The 18,475-nt window shown below is 57.2% G+C and overlaps 1 protein-coding gene across 3 annotated transcripts; it reads left to right on the forward strand.

Moving 5' to 3' along the window:
* Nucleotides 1–5,930: 5,930 nt before the first annotated feature.
* Nucleotides 5,931–16,929, forward strand: RNF44 (ring finger protein 44). 3 transcript variants are annotated; one of them, XM_033180097.1, is made up of 11 exons: nucleotides 5,931–6,236; nucleotides 11,403–11,553; nucleotides 11,787–11,915; nucleotides 12,307–12,474; nucleotides 12,873–13,046; nucleotides 13,167–13,328; nucleotides 13,416–13,540; nucleotides 13,807–13,894; nucleotides 13,980–14,101; nucleotides 14,236–14,335; nucleotides 14,537–14,833. In XM_033180097.1, the coding sequence occupies exons 3-11, from the start codon at nucleotides 11,862–11,864 to the stop codon at nucleotides 14,597–14,599; spliced, it is 1,056 nt and encodes a 351-aa protein (XP_033035988.1). In that variant the 5' UTR covers nucleotides 5,931–6,236; nucleotides 11,403–11,553; nucleotides 11,787–11,861; the 3' UTR covers nucleotides 14,600–14,833. The 3 variants fall into 3 exon arrangements, with proteins under 3 accessions (XP_033035988.1, XP_033035987.1, XP_033035986.1); XM_033180096.1 differs by lacking the exon at nucleotides 5,931–6,236 and adding an exon at nucleotides 6,548–7,025 and having other exon boundaries at nucleotides 11,726–11,915; nucleotides 14,537–16,921; XM_033180095.1 differs by lacking the exon at nucleotides 5,931–6,236 and having other exon boundaries at nucleotides 11,447–11,553; nucleotides 11,726–11,915; nucleotides 12,870–13,046; nucleotides 14,537–16,929.
* The last annotated feature ends 1,546 nt before the right edge of the window (nucleotides 16,930–18,475 follow it).

Here is an 18,475-nt window from a genome sequence, read left to right on the forward strand (position 1 = left end):
TTTCACAGACGAGGAAACGAAGTCACTCCTCCAAGGTCACGGACGCTGCCAGGCCCCAGGCGCCGCGCCCTTACGCACCCCTGGCCGACTGACGCTGGGCGGGCGCGGCCGAAAGAGGCTCCGCCCCGTCCGCGCCACCCGCGCTCCCGCACGCGTGGTGCGGTCCAGGCAGCTCCATTCGCGAGGGGCCGGGGCGGGGGTACTGGAAGCTGCGCACCCGGCGTGGGCCCCGCGCGCCCGGGCGGTGAGGTCTGCGGACGGTTCCCCTGCACGGGGCCGGAGAGGGGCCGCGGCAGGCGGCGCGCGGGCCGCAGCCGCACTGCGAGCCCGGGCTGCAGCGGGAGCGACGCGCCGGCCGCCGGGTGGGGGTGGAGCCCCGCCGCGGCCCCAGGTAACGCCCGGCCCGGACCCTGCGCCGAGCGCCCCGGGCGCAGGGCCGGCGAGCAGGCGGCGGTAGGGGGCGGCCGCGGGCCGGCGGAGGAGCGCACGCGGAGGCTTCCCGCCAGGCCTCTGCCGGAGCCCGCACGGTGGGAGCTCGCAGTCCCGGGCCCGGCAGCGGGAGCTGCGCCGCTCTTCTCCCCGTCTGCTAGGTCCAAACGCCCCAGCTCGGGGAGCCCCAGGGAACTCCGAGCCCCCGGGTGCCCTGCGCCCCGCGCACGTCTCGACCGCCACCCCCGGCGGGTCACGGACCGCGAGCTGGAGACGCGCTGCAGCTCTTTGGCCTCGCCATGTCCGTCCTAGACATTTCCCCGACGCCCCCTGTGCCAGCCGCCGGGAGCCAGAGCGGCCAGAGCCCTGCCCTGGAGCGGCTGCAGGTCCGGGGAACAGACCACTGCACTCCAGCGCCGTCCTTACTGCATTCTGGATGTCGGAACGCCGCGGGGTCCGGAGAGGGTCCGTGTCTTGCCCAAGGTCACACAGCTTCCGTTGCCTGAAAGCCACTAAGCTCTAGTTGAGCTGGTGCCGGGGGCTGGGAAGTGGGGGGAGGAGGACGACTGAGCTGGAGGGACAGTGGGGGATTCGGGAAGACTCGTCTTCCTGGGTCTTCCAGGGACCGCACTCCTGCAGCCCTCGGTTTTCATCACTGAACAATGCGGTGACGGGTTCCTGCCCCCTTTGCAGAATCTGGGGGTTCCCGTAGTGAGAGCTGCGGGGTGGGGAGGAGGAGTCAGAAAGGGGAACGCCCCCACGCCACACCCACACAGCGCACACCTCCAAATGCAGACCCAGACCCGAAAAGTCGGCAGGTACCGCCCACCGGCACACACACAGAGAACCTCTGTTGACCCACCGAGGAGGATGCTTTCACCCCGCTTCATACCTGGACAAACAGTCTCACAGACCTTACTGACTTCCCCAAGGTCACAGGCTAAGCAGAGGCAGAACGGGCTGGCCTCAGGAGCTCTGTCTCACCCCTCAATGTAGTCCTTTCCCCCAGTGGCCTAGTTATTATCGATCACCCAACTTTACAGACTAGAGACTGAGGAGGATAGAAGCCATAGAACTTACCCAAGGTCTCGAAACTGGAGCCCGAGCGCTGAGGGCCAGAGCCCCAGACTTGGAGCATCTCTCCAGACGCGCTGCCCTCGCCGCCATCTGCACAGCCACTCAATGGAGCCAGAACTCAGGGCTCAGGGGTGTTGAGGCCAGCCCTGAGTGGAGAGGACTTAGCAGGGCCTTGTCTACTCCCTCCCTGGTGTGTGAGGCTCTGGGCCCTGGTCTGATGCTCTGGTGTCTGGGAGGTGTGAGCCCTGAGCTGGCTTTGCCAGGCTGTGCTGTGTCCCTGGCTGGTACCCCAGTCTCTGTGTCCCGGCAGCTCCATCCTGGGAAGGTGACTGGGCCCTGCCTGTTTGGAGGGAGGTTTGAGGGGCCTTGGAAGAAAGAAATGGGATACTTTCTGACTCTGAGGGAGAGATGCAGCCAGTTGTCCAGGCTCTGGGGTAGGTGAGAACCCTGGTCGGGCAGGGCCCCATCAGGAAACTTGGCCATGTCCTCTTCCTGCCTCAGCCTGCGCAAGCCCCTCCCCTCTGCAGAGGAGGCCTGGGGGAGGAAGCCGGAATGTGGCATCTAGTGCTTTGTGCTGGAAGGATCAAACTTTGGATCCCTCTCAGGCTCCTGTCCACCCTGATCTGGAGCCATCCACTAGTCCCTGAGCCTCTGTGTTCTCCCCTTTCCCTGGGGACATCTGTATTTGGTTCTTCAGCAACCACGGGGGCCCCTGTATTGGCATTCCTATTGCACAAACCACACAATGTGAGATTAGAATGGGATCCCAGGTTTGCCTCTTGATGGCTGCATGACACTGGGTGAGTGGTGTCACCTCTCACCTCATCTGTAAAATGGGGCCAATGCTGATGGCCAGCTCTTAGATCATGATGAGGAGAGGATCAGGATAGGACTTGCCCAGAGCTTGTGGAAGACTCTAGGACCCCTATTTCCCCCATAGAACCTCACAGCAGATGCCAAAGCAGATGGGCCACTCCCATCTGAGGTTTCCCACTTCTGGGCTCTGTGGTGAGGGTCGGCCCCTCCATGGCTCTGAACCGCTTTCCTCTCTGTGAGATGAAAGTAAACAACACCTGCCTGCGAGGGCTTGAGGTGTGAGGAGAACGCGGCTGGCACTGTAGGGGTGCAGGCCATGTCCCCACAGCCTAAGATCCAAAGTGACCCTGAGGAGGGATTCAAAGAAAAGTTCCAAAGCCTAAAATCCATCAGTGACCCTGAGGAGGGATTCAAAGAAAAGTTTAGATTTCTGGCTTCATTTGAAAAACTGGAAAATTCTGGGAAAATTGTGCCTCCCTTCCCATTTAATCCAGAGTGATTTCACAATCGCCCACGAGGTTTTTCAGGTTAGGGGGAGATGTGTTACTGGCCTCTGGCGCTGAGGGGAAACTCAAGTGACTGAGGATTTACTGAGGGTTTCCTGGGGCCAGGACAGAGCAGGGGTTTCCTGGTCCTGCAGGACAAGAGGCAGACCCAGAGCCCCATCCCTGGGCATCCGCCACCCAGCGGGAGCCAGGCCCTAGACTGGGTGTTGTGGGCCCTGCTGAGAGCAGGGGGAGCAGTCACATGGAGATGGCCTTCTGCTCTCATGATGCAATGTGATGGTAATCCTAATGGACTGAGGATGCCAGAGCAAGCCGGCGGGGCAGGGAAGGCTCCAAGGGAGTGGTCCTTGAGCTAGCCCCAAAGCATGAGCAGGATTTTGCCCAGTAAGTAGGAGATATTGAGGACATATTAAGCAGGGAGAATGCCACAGTCAGAGGCTTGTTGGCTTAAAAGTACAGGATTAGATTGTGGCTGGAGGGTCGCTTTCCTGGAGTGGGGATGGTAAAGGTGGTCTCACTGTGTGGCCTCAGATCCTTATCTGTAAAATGAGGCTGGGGTACTCGTATGTGCCAGTGAAGGTTGGACATCTGCGCACTTAAAAAAGCCAAACCCCTTCAGTCAGGGGAATTACTGAGTGAGACTCACAGAGATTGTGACAGGACTGTGCGCAAATTAAATGGCATGAGGTAAAGGCTGGGGTGCATCTAGCTCTGCGTTCAAAAATGGGGGATTCAGCACAGCTGGAGATGCCACAGGCAGCTTCCTGTAAAAGGCGAGATAGGAACAGAGCTTCAAACGGCCGAAAAGTGAAATGGATTGGCAGAAAGGAAAAGAGAGGGCATCCCAGGCAGGCGGTCTAGCCTGAAAAAAGGCAGGAAGGTGGCAGGGAGAGAAGGCCAGAGGTGTGAGAGGAGGGACTGGGGAGAGGCGAGCCTGAAAAGTTTGGGCAGGAAGAGCTTGTTAAGTGCAGCCTCGAAGCCAGGCAGTAGGGAGCCACTGTAGGCCCTATCCATAAGGGCAGGCAGGCAGTAATCTTTCTTTTTTTTTTTTTTTTTTTTTTTTTTTTTGAGACGGAGTCTCGCTCTGTCGCCCGGGCTGGAGTGCAGTGGCCGGATCTCAAGCTCACTGGAAGCTCCACATCCCGGGTTTACGCCATTCTCCTGCCTCAGCCTCCCGAGTAGCTGGGACCACAGGCGCCCGCCACCTCGCCCGGCTAGTTTTTTGTATTTTTTAGTAGAGACGGGGTTTCACCGTGTTAGCCAGGATGGTTTCGATCTCCTGACCTCGTGATCCGCCCGTCTCGGCCTCCCAAAGTGCTGGGATTACAGGCTTGAGCCACCGCGCCCGGCCAGCAGGCAGTAATCTAACAAATATGTAGGTACCTTCGAATGTGGGGAGGGTTTTTTTTGGTTTTGTTTTTTTTTTTTTGAGACAGAGTCTCACTCTGTCGCCCAGGCTGGAGTGTAGTGACGTGATCTCGGCTCACTGCAACATCCACCTCCTGGGTTCAAGCGATTCTCCTGCCTCGGCCTCCTGAGTAGCTGGGTTTACAGGTGCACGCCACCATGCCCGGCTCATTTTTGTATTTTTTGTAGATACGGGGTTTCACCACGTTGGTCAGGCTGGTCTCAAACTCCTGACCTCGTGATCTGCCCGCCTCAATCTCCCAAAGTGCTGGGATTACAGGTGTGAGCCACTGCGCCCGGCCAAGGGGAGGGTTTTCAAATTGCTTTTATGTGGTGGGGAAAACAAAAGGTTGAAGGAGACATTGGAGGTGAAGGAACAGTTGATGATAAGGAACTGGTTAAAGACATAACCTTATATATCCACACTTATTCTCATGCACACGTAATTTTTAACTGTGATGGATAGAGTTTGGCATTCCAGGTAACATCAATAGCACTGCATCATGAACTTGCTCTTGTGTTGCTTAGAGATCTGCAAACAGCCGGCTCAGTTCCATCTTCAGTCATTGTGTTGCACAGTGATACTGATTGTTGCTGGTCTAAACATTGCCATAAACATGTCTGTTCCCCAAGCTGAAAGGGGATTTCTGATTCTAAGGGAACAAATGGTTTTCTGGCTTAAAAGACTTAAGACATAGTCTCTATAATAGTTTTCTTTTAAAATTTCAGTGGGTTATGATGCATAGGGTTTTTTAAAAAGAGCTAATGTGCAATATATACAATAGTCTATCCTCCTGACCCACTTCTCCCTTCCAGTTCTCCCTAAGGGCAACAATTGTTAATCAGTTTTCTGTATACCCTTCCAGAAATAAATGCAGATGTGGTATATGTCCAATTAAAAAAACCTGATACATACTGTTACACCTGTTCAGCATCTTGGTTTCCATTTTTATTTAAAATTTGGGATTATGAAATATACCAAAGAAGCAAAGAAAGTGAGCTCCCCATCCCCCTGCCCCATGGCCCACCACGCAGGTTAACAGATGTTAACATTTTGCATTGGCGCCTTGTTTATGGCTGTCTTGGAGGTAGCCCCATGTCGCCTCCAGCTGCCTCTTTGTGGTAACTGCCCGAGAGTCGTTATTGATTATGTATGTATGGACCCAATATTCATTATTCGACTTGTTCCAGCTCTTGAATATTTAGGAAATTACTGATTTTCTGCTTATATAATTGTGATGGAGGTAATACCTCATTTTGTATAAATTTTGCCCGGGCGGGTGGGCTTCGAGGCAAAGGAGAAAGAGCCTTGGCTTTGGGTTAGGTTCAAATTCCTGCTCCGCCACACTTCCAGTTGTGTGATCTGGAGTAAGGGAAGGCCCTCACTTTCCCCATCTGTTAAAATAACTGGCTATTAGCAATCCCTCCGTCTCATAGCTGCTGAGAAGAACAGAAAACTAAAGTATAGAGACTTCACTGGGCTTAGTTCCCAGTTTCCCTGGGTAGGGAGGTCTCCGCGGGGACACCCAACTCTCAAGCCCAGCCTAGCAACTAGAGCGCCCGGTGACTGCAGTTTTGCTTTAAGCTACAACCTATTCCCCGCCCCGCCCCTCTTCCTTCGCCGCCACGCTGGGGGCGGGGCGGTTAAGCGTCTCTGTGACGTCAGCGCGAGCAGGGCCAATCTCCTTGCCCGGCAGTCGTTATTTCGTTTGCATGGGTAGCCCGCCATTGGTCTGTTGGGCAATCTGGGCCGTCCCAGCTTTTTAAAGACGCCGCATAGTATAAACAAGGAGATGTGGGGCGGCCGAGCCATGATGTCAGCGCGGTGCTGCAGCTCTTGGGGGTGACGTCATCTCCGGGAAGGTAGCCGGCCCAGGGTTGTTAGAGCTAGCCTAACCACTTGGGCCGGCTTGAGGCCGCTCTCGCCCCGTCAGAGGTCAGACCCATTGCACTTCAGTATCTTAGGCGGCACCCTGTCCCCGAGGAGGGGACCATGACACAGTAAGTCCGTACTGCCGGTTCTGCTGCAGTACAGTTTCTTCGGCAGGGAAACTGAGCCTCAGAGGTGCGAGTAGTTAGCGAGTTTGCATAGCAAGTTCGAGTTGCAGCCGATCGGTTTTGCCCACCCTGGGGTCTCCCCATCTTTATATCAGTCCGTGTGGCCCCGCCCCTTGCTTTTGACTAGGGCTGCGGCCACTTTAAGTGCGAAGGTGGGGGCGAGGAGGTTAAAAAAAAAATCTTTCAAGATGGCGGCCCAGTAGTCACGTGCGTGGTCGCGGCGAGTGATTGGCTCTCAGGGCGGAGCTCCCGGCGCGGGGCGGGGCCCCCGCGGGCTTGCAGCGGGCTACTGTTTGCCGTATCCTCCTGGCGCGCCCCCGCGAGCCCCCTCCCGCCCGGCGCGCGACCCCGCCACTTCGAATGTTGTGAATCAAATGTGGGGTTTGTTACATTCCGCTGCTGCCGCGGACAGTTCTTAAAGGGCCAGCCGCCGGCTGCCGCGCAGACCCAGCTGCGTCCTGCGCCGCCTCCCGCTCCCTGAGGGCCTGGGCCGAGAGAGACTGACCGCGTGTGGGCCTCGCGAGGCAGACGCCGTTGGGCGGACAACAAAGAGAGGCCCCGGAAGGAGCCGGGCTGCCCCTGGACCCGGGGGTGGGGAGGCGAGCACATTGTTTCGCAGGGCGGGAGCTCTTAAAGGGTCCAGGCAGGCCCCCCCCCCCCCCGCGCCCCCTGCCCAGTTTGGCCGTCTTAGATCGGAAACAAAGGAGTCAACGTGTGGCCGGGCGGCCAAAGGTGAGTCGGGGCCAGGGCCCCCAACTCCCTATTTCCCTACTCATGGACCTCCTGTTCCCCTCCCCTGGGAATGGGGGCCGTGATCTAGCTAGCTCCGCAGGGGTTAATCACGGGCGGTCCAGACTGCGGACAGCAAGACCCCTGGGATCAGGAACCCCCCACCCCCCCGGGCCCCCCGTGGCTGGGCCAGGTCTCCCCTCTCCTGCGGCTGAGCGCTGCGGTTGGAGAGGAAGGAGCCGCCCCCTCCCCCTGCGGCCGCCACTTCCTTTGTTGTTGCTTTTGTCTCTCGCCGAGCACATGGTCCGGGATCCTCGGCTCTTAAAGTCACAGCGCTCCGGCCCCTGCGCTGCAGTCTTGCCTCCCGCCCCCGGTGTCCCTCCGAGAGCGGCACAAAAGAGTGGGAAGCGGACGAGGGAGGCCCCTCTCGGGGCAGACGTCCGCGCCTCGGCTCCCCAGCACTATGCCTGGAGAGGGGTGGCTGGGTAAGCTTCCCAGAGCCCCACAATATGCACTTGGCCCGCGTTGGAGAGCCCCCCCCCTTCCCCGGGGACACTGGTCTCCTCCCCCACTAGTGTGACCACCTGGTTTCTTCTTGACTCTTCTGGTTGATTTGGGCGCTCTGGGAAGGAAAGATTTCTACCCCCATTTTACAGTTGTGCCACCTGAGGCTCTCAGAAGCAAAAGGATTTCCTTGACCAAGGTCACCCGGGGATTTTTCTCTCGTCGTCTGGTGGTCCGGCCCTCAGCGGCTTCCAGTTGGGAAGCTCTGCTTGCGCTGGGCAGAGCCTGCTTGTTTGGAGTGGGGTATGGGGAAGTAAGAAGGGGGCCCGCTTCTCTTCCTGGCTGTGTCTGCTCATGCCCCCAGGGTCTGACTGTGTTTTTATCTGCAAAAGGGAGTGTCTCTTCCTGCAAACAGATCCCTGGGGCTCTTAGACCGAGGTCAGGGTAGGTGCTTGGGGCGCTGGACCTAAAAGGTTGGCCGGCTTTCCTGGGTGGGTGTAGAGGGGTGGTGTTAACTGCAAAATGCATTGCATGCCTCAGGGCGGACGGGGCTCAGCGACGGGACTCTCAAGACTTGATCGCACAGACCTCCGTGACAGCACAGCACAGAAATGTGGACTGGCAGAGCAGTTGTTAGGGGAGGCCACCTGGCCACCCTTGCTGTTTGACCTTGAGCAAGTTGCTAGCTCCAACTCTGGGCCTTGCTTGCTTCTCTGTACCACCGAACTAAAGATGGGTGCCTGAAAGAGAGTGCTCTCCCAGCCTCCCATATAGCTTGGCGACCCGGGATTAGGTGATTTCCTCCAGCTACTGATGCCACAAGGAGTTATGGGTTGGGGGAGTTTGGGCCTAGGAGGCCAACTAGGACGGACCAGTTCTGTTCCCTCTGGCCTTGTGGCCTAGAGTAACTTACTTCCTTTCTCTCAGCCCCAGTTTTCTCAGCTGTGAAGTGGGTGTAACCTTTCTATGCCACCCCTGTTCCTGGCAGGGCTTAAAGAACCAGGATCCACTCTTCCCAACTGAGGTATTCCCCTAGAGTAGCCTGCTGCCCGGGAAGTGGCACCCTTCAAGCTCTGCTCAGGGTTGGAAATGGAGGTCAGTGTGTTGTAGTCTCTAATAATGATCATTCACACCCAAGCTAAGTTCAGACTTTACAAGCTGCCTCTGCTGTTGCCTTGGAGCAGTCCCTGATGGTAAACTAGGAGGTAGTTATTGGGCTGTTCCCATTTTACAGATGAAGATACTGAGGCTCGGGAGGGGAAGCCCTTGCCCATGGTCTGTAGGCAAGAATCTAGCTAGAAGTCACTGTCGTGTGTGAGTCTGTGAGGGCTGACGCTCTTACCCACAGCTGGAGGCCCTTCTGTCTTCTGGCTTGCTTTCACAGCTCCTTACCACCTTCCTTGCCCTGGGGAGTGGGTGCCTTTGTAGGGTGTCTACAGAGCAGACACCCCCAGGCCTGGGCCTCCGTGAGAGTGCCTTGGGTCTGGCACTGCTCAGCCATCTGCAAGACATCCTGGCATAAGGAGCAGTCAAGACTGCTGGCTTGGTGGCTAATCATGGGTGCTTTACGGCCAGACTGCTTAGGTCATGCCCCTGTGTCCTCACGATTCCAGCTGACTGGCCTTGGACCTCACCTCTCCCAGCCTTGGTGTCTTGGCTGCTGGGAGGACTCACCAAGTTGGCGCGGGGGAAACGGCATAGTTATTATGGTGCTTGTTCCGCACCAGCAGAACTGCGGGCTCCCAGGCTTTCTGAGGTTAGCTAAGGTAGAAATTCCCAATCCTAGCTGTGCTGTGACAACTTCTGGGGAATTTGATAAAAATCTGGGTGCCCTTGTTCCCCATCCCTCCAAAGCGTCTGGTCCAGGAGGCTTGGGATGGGCCAGGCATCTGCTGTTTCAGTTATTTGGAGATTTCCTGAGTCTCCCTTGGCCGTTGTTTCCTTGGCTGGTTTGTCGGCAGGAATTAGGGAGGCTGTGTGCGTAGACATGGCTGTCATGATGTGCACTTGGCCCAGGCCAGGGGTCACAAACCCAGTCCCTGATGGTGGGCAGGCAGAGGATGGGCCTGGGTGACCTGGAGGGAAAGCTCTTGCTCCCAGTGAAGGGGACAGGCAGAAACAAGTGGGACCAGACTTGCCATGAGAAGCCAGGTTTTTTTTGTAATCTCCCAATTTTCAGTCGTTGGCATTAAAGTCATCGCTGCCAGACTGGGTGGCCTCAGACCTGTGTGATTGGCTCTGTTCCGTGCACATTTATCCCATCAGGCCTGCCCTGAGCTGGACACAAAGTGGTCCCTGGCCCTGCCCACACCCTCTGCTGGCCGGGCCCCATCTCCCATGTGGGCTCCTTTTGAGAAGCAGGGCCCAGGCTTGTGAAGTGCAGCACAGAGGAAATGGTTCTTGCTGCTGTTGGCAGGAAGCAACTAGGTGTTGAGCTGACAGTTACACTGGCTGGCTGTGTCAATAGGGAGGCAACATTGAAAGCTGGGTATCAAGGATGCATAGGAGTTTTGTTAGATGGGAGAAGGGATGGAAGGGGCCTCCCTGTGGCAGGAACAACAAAGAGCTGGTCCTGTCGGACGCATCCTTCAGCTTTGCAGGGCCTGATAGGTTCTAGAGCTTTTCCGTCAAGGGCCTCGTCCCAACTTTGAGTTGAGCGGAACCCTGAGGTGGAGCCAGGTCCCTCAACATCCCCCACCTGGACCCTCGGCTCTGGCCGGAGGCAGGAGACCCTGCCCAACTCATTCCTATTCAACTTCCTCTCTCCGGTTCTTGCTTCCCTTTTTTCTCAACAGGCCCCACCTCCCACTTTGAGGGCTGGGTTGGGGGCCCCAGAGCAAGGGCCTCGCTGCATGCCAGACTCCAGTCTCCCCAGGCCGGCTTCCTTCATTGCCTCCATGAAGCCTGGGACTGGTCCTCTCTGTTGGCAGCAGAGCACAGGGAGAGGCTTGTCTTTGGCCCACCTCCCAGCTTTAACGCTACCGTGGGGCTTTGGGCAAGTTTATTCTGGCTGAGCCTCAGTTTCCTCCTCTGTCAAATGGGCCAGCTATACATTCTTGAAAGGTAGATGAAGTCACACTTGGGTAGGCACAGTGGGAGCAGGTTAAGGAAAGAAAGAATAGTGTCTTGCCTTGGACTGGAAGCCCCCAAGGGCAGGAGCAGGTTAGAACTTCTTGCCTGGCGCCCATAAGAGGAGAACTGGGTCCCAGGCCTGTTTGGAATCCCTGCTGGAGCCAACCAGAGGGAAGGGAGGATGCTGGAGCCTCCTCAGGAACCCCCAGCTGCCACCTGAAGGCCAAGTTGTAGCCCCTGGTATAAGGCAGAAAAAGGTCCATCCCTAAGCCCCTTTCCGAGACAGGGTGCCCTTAGACCCCGCCCAGCGGGAGCCTATGGGGAGCCCACTGGCCTGGAAGCACACTGGCCGGTTCCCTGAGCTCACAACTGAGGAGGCCTGGGTGCTGGCAGGCTGAGTTGTCCTGGCTTTTCAGCACTGGACCCCAGGACTCGGAGGAGGGGCATGGCTGAACACCATTGGTCCCTGGGGTCACACTGCAGAGGTTGGGTTCTGTCTCCTGACCCCTCATGGTGCAAGCACCTGGACTCCTCTGTGCCTCAGTTTCCTTTTTTTCTTTTTTCTTTTTTTTTTGAGACAGCGTGTCGTTCTGTCACTAGGCTGGAGTGCAGTGGCGCGATCTCAGCTCAGCTCACCGCAACCTCCGCTTCCCAGGTTCAAGTGATTCTCGTGTCTCAGCCTCCCAAGTAGCTGGGATTACAGGTGTCCGCCACCATGCCTGGCTAGTTTTTGTATTTTTAGTAGAGATGAGGTTTCACTATGTTGACCAGGCGCCTCAGTTTCCTTGTCTCCTTGCCTCCTAGGGTTGTGAGTCCCGGCCCAGCCCCTCCACCCCCCTGCCCCCCTGATGCGACCATGGGCTCTGGCAGTGACTAGGTGGCCACCCTCTGCCCCCGTGGGTCAGCGGCGATTCTCTGCGGGACCCGGCAGCACCCCGGGCCAGCTCTGGGGAAGGTAGGAAGGAGCCTCACAGTTCTGATGCTGGGGCACGGGGGCCAGCAGGGGTGGGGCGCAGGGCCCTGAGCTGCCTTCCCTCCCCATGGGGGGAGTCACCCTGGCTTCTCTCCCTGCTCTGTGCACGAGTGGCCCCCCTCAGTCCTATCGGGGCCTCCTCTCTGTGGTGCAGCCCCAGCCTCGAGGGTCCCCTGGCCAGCCCACCTGCCCGGGATGAGCGCTTACCCTCCCAGCAGCCGCTGTCCCGACCTCCACACCTCCCCGTAGAGGAGCGCCGAGCCTCGGCTCCTGCCGGCGGGAGCCCCCGAATGCTGCACCCAGCCACCCAGCAGAGCCCGTTCATGGTTGATCTCCACGAGCAGGTAGGCAGAACCCCATCCCCTGTGCCCCTGGCCCTGTGAGCCATTCTAAGAAGCAGAGGCAGCAAGGCCTTGATTTCACCTAGCTTGCTTCATTTCACCTAGCTTGCTTCATTTCACGTTTCAGGGAGGCATTATTAGCCCTGTTTTACAGTTAGGTAAACTGAGGCCCGGGGAAGGGGCCACAGTGGATGACTGGCAGAGCTGGATTCCCACAGGGCTTTCTCTGCCCCGGGGACCTGGGGGTAGAGGCACAGTCTAGTCTGCACTGAGGTAGGCCGCTGTGGAGAAGGGAAGGGAGCCAGCAGCTGATCGTGGCAGGACGATTTCTCTGAGAGTAGCCCTCACGGCCAGCTTCCTTCTCACCCTTTCCTGGCGTTCTCTCTACCCACAGGTGCACCAGGGACCTGTCCCTCTGTCCTACACGGTCACCACAGTGACGACCCAAGGCTTCCCCTTGCCTACAGGCCAACACATCCCTGGCTGCAGTGCCCAGCAGCTCCCAGCATGCTCCGTGATGTTCAGCGGGCAGCACTACCCCCTCTGCTGCCTCCCGCCCCCGGTGAGTGTTCCCAGCTCCTCCACCAGGGCAGCCCTGAACTGGGCTGAGCTATCCAGCCGTCCAGGCTGTCAGAGCGCCTGCCTGGCCTCCCCAGGAAAGCATACGTGTATTCACATTTGGTAATAGAATGTTTCAAGGTTCAGGGACCTTCCAGTACCCCTGTACCCCTGTACAAGCCTTACAGCTTGGCAGAGGCCCAGGAGTTGAGGCTGTGGGCCTGAAGAGTAGTGTCCTGCCTGGTGGCCTAGAACAGGGATAGGCCTTCCACATGGTTTCTTGTGCACACCCTGGAGCTGCTGGGTGTGTGCAGGGTGGGGGCCTTTTGCTGGGTGGCATGGCATAGACCTGGCCCAGAGTCCAGGAGAACATTCTCAGCCTCCTGTCCCCTCTCTCAGCAGCTTATCCAGGCGTGCACCATGCAGCAGCTGCCTGTGCCCTATCAGGCCTATCCCCACCTCATCTCCAGTGACCACTACATCCTGCATCCCCCACCACCGGCCCCACCCCCACAGCCCACCCACATGGCGCCCCTGGGGCAGTTTGTGTCTCTGCAGACCCAGCACCCTCGGATGGTGAGTCGGCAGGGGTCCGATGCTGGAGGGGAATGATGATGGAGGGGGATGGCGTCGGGGGAGGCGGGGCGAGGACAGCATTGTCTCACTGACTTCCTGACCCGGTGCTGCTTCTTCCAGCCCCTACAGCGGCTCGACAATGACGTGGACCTGCGTGGGGACCAGCACTCCCTGGGTAGCTTCACCTACTCCACCTCTGCGCCTGGCCCAGCCCTTTCCCCATCAGTGCCCTTGCACTACCTGCCCCATGACCCGCTGCACCAGGAGCTGTCCTTTGGTGTGGTGAGTGCCACCCGGAACCCCACCTGGGCTCCGGGCCATCTGGGAGGCAGGCCCGTCGGGCTGACCTGCACCTGACCCCTCTTGCAGCCATATTCTCACATGATGCCGCGGAGACTGAGCACCCAGAGATACCGCCTGCAGCAGCCACTGCCCCCGCCGCCCCCACCACCACCCCCACCACCCTACTACCCCAGCTTCCTGCCCTACTTCCTGTAAGTATCAGCACATCCACCCGAGGTCCCTGATGCCCTGTTCTCCTAGAATCTCCAGTGGTTAGACCCAAACACAGCTCCAGGGGCCCCAGGGCCTCTGAAGCCATCTTGCGTTCTCCCCCAAGCCTGACAGGCACACCAGCTGGGCTCCCTTCGCCACTGCAACGTTCTGGGCTCTGTTTGCAAGGAGGGAGTCAGGAGAGCGGCTCTGTGCACCCCACTCCTTTTGACCTTGACCCTGGGCCCCCACACTTGTCTCTCTCTAGCTCGATGCTGCCAATGTCACCAACAGCAATGGGGCCCACCATCAGCCTGGATCTGGACGTGGATGACGTGGAGATGGAGAACTATGAGGTCCCGTGGATCCCCATGCTTGGGAGGTGGGGTTTGGGAGACCTGCAGCCCTGGGCACCGCTGACCGTTTCCTGCCCGCATGCAGGCCCTCCTGAACCTGGCCGAGCGGCTGGGAGATGCCAAGCCCCGCGGCCTCACCAAAGGAGACATAGAGCAGCTCCCGTCATACCGCTTTAACCCGGACAGCCATCAGTCAGAGCAGACGCTGTGAGTGCCATGCCCGCCTCCCGCCCCTCTGAACATAGCTGGCTGCCATGGGACGCCCCTCTCAGGGGAGTCACACTCCACTGAGCCTTCCCGTGGACCTCAGTGCGGAGGTGACGCTCCGTGCCCCTCTGCAGGTGTGTGGTCTGCTTCAGTGACTTCGAGACGCGGCAGCTGCTCCGAGTCCTGCCCTGCAACCATGAGTTCCACACCAAGTGTGTTGACAAGTGGCTGAAGGTAACACTGCCCAGGCCGGCTCCTGGGCATTCCTCGTGCAGTGACAGGGCATGGATGGGCAGGCCTGGGCTGTTTCCCTCCTTGTCCTTGTCGTCATCTCGGAAGTTCCGGCTCCAAGGGGACCAAGTCCCTCCAGGTGGCTGCACAGATGTGATGGGTTGGGGCTGGTGAAAGCAACGCCTGACATGCATGTTCCCGCAGGCCAACCGGACGTGTCCCATCTGCCGGGCCGATGCCTCCGAGGTGCCCAGGGAGGCTGAGTGAGGCCACACAGCCGCGCGGGAGAACCTTGCGTGAAGCTCTGGAAACTTGGGGGTAGGGCCCAGGGAGGACGGGAGGGAGTGGCCCAGGCCTGCCCCATCGCTCCCGCCTGTATCTCCAGAGCTGGTGCCAGGGTCAGCCCGGCAAGGAGTCCCTGCAATAAGCCCCTGCATTTGCCAAGCTCCAAAGACTCCCTCCCTAGTCTGCCTGCCGGTCCGCCCGCCACGGAGCTGCCTGAGTGTCCCTAACCTGGTGTCCCTCCTGTGCGCCCTTGGGTCCCTCCTTTTCCTGCTGGCACTGAGAGCTAGGGGTCCGCTCCCCTGCTGGGGCTGGTGGAGATCCTTGGCCTCAGGATGGGCAGACAGCACCATCCTGGGTCAGAAGGTCTCGTGCTCTGAAATGGTGTGCCCTCTGCCCAGGTGGCACTGCCAGGTGCATAGACTGATGGTGTCACGAGGCCATTTCCTGAGCCCCAGGGCTGAATCCTCCCTCCTTGACCCCAAACAGTGAACTCAGGCAGCCGGCTCTGTGTTGGCTGCTGTGAGGGCTGAGTCTGGCTCCCTAGGGGACCCTCATCCCAGGCACAACATTCCAGCCCTACCCTCAGGCTGGAGAGTGTCCCAGCCTAGCCCCGAGCTGGGGCACACGTATCCTGAGGGGCCTGGGCCATACGGGGAGAGGGAGTCCTGTGTTCCCGGTGGCTGTCCCTCCCGGGGATGCAGCCAGACCCGTGCCCAGTCTCCTCTCCCTCTGTTGTTTTGCATGAACGTGAGGAGCAGCAGTTTTTGTTTATTCATTTGGCCCAAAATCGCGTGTAGGATTTGGGGATGTGGATATTTAAGACAATTTATGTTTTCTTTTGGTTTAATAGGGGCGTGTATAGGGACCAACTGGGACCAAGTGCCCAGGGGGCCGAGCACGGTGGTGCTGGCCAGCCTGCATGCATGCGTGTGCCGGGCCGGGCCAGGCCGGGCTGGGCTGGGCGGCCGGCGGTCGTGGGGCAGGGTTGGGGGTCTGTGCTCAGCTGATAACTGCCATGCACTGTACTGCACACGTCCCTAGAGCCTACCGGGACCCGACGCTTTTCAGGGCATTTCTCCCTCCAGCCGGGGCCCGTCTCCCACCTGCCTGGGCGAGTCTCCTCCAAGAAAGTCCCAGGAGAATGGGGACCAGGAAGGCCGTGGACCCCCATCTCCGGGGGCCCTCCCAACCTGTTCCCTGTCCTCCAAGCTCTGGAGGAGGCCGCTGTAGGGTCTGGCTGAGCTTCCCACCCTCCTTCCCTGGTCCCAATCCTTTCTTGTCCTACACCCAGCTGGGGTTGCTGCCCTGAACGAACTGCGTGTGGGGCCGGCACATCCTAGCAGGCAGCCCCTGGCGCCTGCTGCCTCAGGGATGCTCCAACCACCCTCGTTCTCCCGGCAGCGGCCCTGGCTCCCACCTCCCGCCCCAGCCTGCCGTGGGGCCCGTCAGCCTGGTCCCACCCCCATGAAGAACCCAAAGTCTTACTGTAATATAACTCCAGGTGACGTTTCTATATTTATAGCAGTGTTGAAAACCCACGTGTTTTACACAGAACCACCCTCTCCAACCCCTCCCTTCCCGACCCCAACAAAAGGTTTTCAAACCCCTTACGGTTCCTGGGGCAGGCGGAAACAGGCTCGCAGACCGTGTGTCGGCTGCAGCAGTGATTCCAACAAGCAGCTGTTGGGGGGGAACACAGCATTTAAAAAATCATCATTAAAACCAAGATTTATACAACAATTACTTAGGATGTTTGTGATTTGCCGACCTTGCTATAGATGACATGTTACCAATGATTTCCTGTGGTGGGGGCTTGCCATTGTTTACTCTTTTATTTACCAACTTCTGGCCTAGGCATGACAGTGGGCACCTTCCCCCAGCCCCGGCTGGGCCCAGCGCCTGTGTTCTGTGTTAGAAAGGTTTTATATATATATAAAATTACATATATATATAGAAATATATGTAATTTTGGGGGCCCTTTTCCTTGCACATTTTACAGTTACCTCATTTTTCCCATGTATGTATTTGAGAAAATGCTAATATATAGAGAAAAAAATGGTTCTTAAAGCTTAAATGTGTGGTTTTATCCATTCCATGGGATTCACATTGGTTTGTAGCATTTAACATAACTAGTATGTTGTATTATATATATGTGTATACTGATTGAAATTTTTAACAGATTTGTACTTTTTTTAAAATGAAAGTTGCTAGTTCTGCTTGACCAAGTAGTGCAATCATTATTTTTTTTAATATTGTTGCTGATTTCAGAGGGATATTCACTAATAAATGTATGATGCATACCAACGACCGCCCACGCTGCCTTTGGCTGCCTGTGTCTTTTTGGTGGGAGGTGGGATGGGGATGAGGCCCAGAGCAGACAAGATTGCTGTTTGCTGTGGAACTGTGGGGTGGCCAACACCCGCTCATCCAGAGGGGCCTGCCGAACCAGTTCAGTGGTGGCCTATTCTAAGCTATCTGCTTCACATGTGAGTTAGGCTTCCGTTAGCAGGTGACAGGATTCCATCTAATTGGTTTGAGGAAAAAGTCACTTATTGGTCTCCTGTCATTTGAATCCCAAGGTAGAGGCCAGGCACAGTGGCTTACGCCTGTAATCCCAGCACTTTGGGAGGGCGAGGCTGGTGGATCACTTAAGGTGAGGTGTTCCATACCAGCCTGCCCAACATGGTGAAACCCCTTCTCTACTAAAAATACAAAGAAATTAGGCCCGGCTCACACCTGTAATCTCAGCACTTTGGGAGGCTGAGGCGGGCGGATCACGAGGTCAGGAGATTGAGACCATCCTGGCTAACATGGTGAAACACCGTCTCTACTAAAAATACAAAAAAAAAAAAAAATTAGCCAGGCATGGTGGCCAGGGCACCTGTAGTCCCAGCTACCTGGGAGGCTGAGGCAGGGGAATGGTGTGAACCTGAGGCGGAGCTTGCAGTGAGCCGAAATCGTGCTGCTGCACTCCAGCCTGGGTGACAGAGCAAGACTCAAAAAAAAAAAAATTAGCCAGGTGTGGTGGCACAAGCCTATAGTCCTAGCTACTCGGGAGGCTGAGGTAAGAGAATTGCTTGAATCCAGGAGGTGGAGGTTGCAGTGAGCCAAGATTGCGCCACTGCACTCCAGCCTAGGTGACAGCAGACTGTCTCAAAAAATAAATAGATAAAAATGAATCTCAAGGTAGGTTCTTCTGTCCTGACTGGATCAGGGGGCTCAGGCCTGTCTCAAGCTCTGCTTTTTGTATTTTTAGTAGAGACTGGGTTTCTCTATGGTGTCCAGGCTGGGCGTGAACTCCTGGCCTCAAGTGATCCACCCACCTCGGCCTCCCAAAGTGCTGAGATTACGGGTGTGAGCCACCACGTCTGGCCTAATGCCAACACTTTGGGAGGCAGAGGTAGAAGAATCACTTAAGGCCAGCCTGGCTAGTCTCAAACTGTCTCTACAAAAAAAAAAAAAGATACAGATATGCTTATTCTAAAATGTATATGAAAAGGCAAAGGAATGAGAGTAGCTAAAATAATTTTGGAAAACAAGAATAGGTTGGGTGTGGTAGCTCACTCCTGCAATCCCAGCACTTTGGAAGACCGAGGCAGGCAGATCACCTGAGGTCAGGAGTTCAAGACCAGCCTGGCCAACATGGTGAAACCACATCTCTACTAAAAATACAAAAATTAGCCGGGCAGGTAGTGGATGCCTGTAATCCCAGCTACTCAGAAGGCTGAAGCTGGAGAACTGCTTGAACCCAGCAGGTGGAGGTTGCAGTGAGCCGAGATCGTGCCATTACACTCCGACCTGGGCAACAAAAGCGAAACTCTGTCTCAAAAAAAAAACAACAAAAAACAAAAAGAAAGA

This window comes from Trachypithecus francoisi, unplaced genomic scaffold, assembly GCF_009764315.1.
Source record: "Trachypithecus francoisi isolate TF-2019V2 unplaced genomic scaffold, Tfra_2.0 Lachesis_group2, whole genome shotgun sequence".
Taxonomy (NCBI): Eukaryota; Metazoa; Chordata; class Mammalia; order Primates; family Cercopithecidae; genus Trachypithecus; species Trachypithecus francoisi.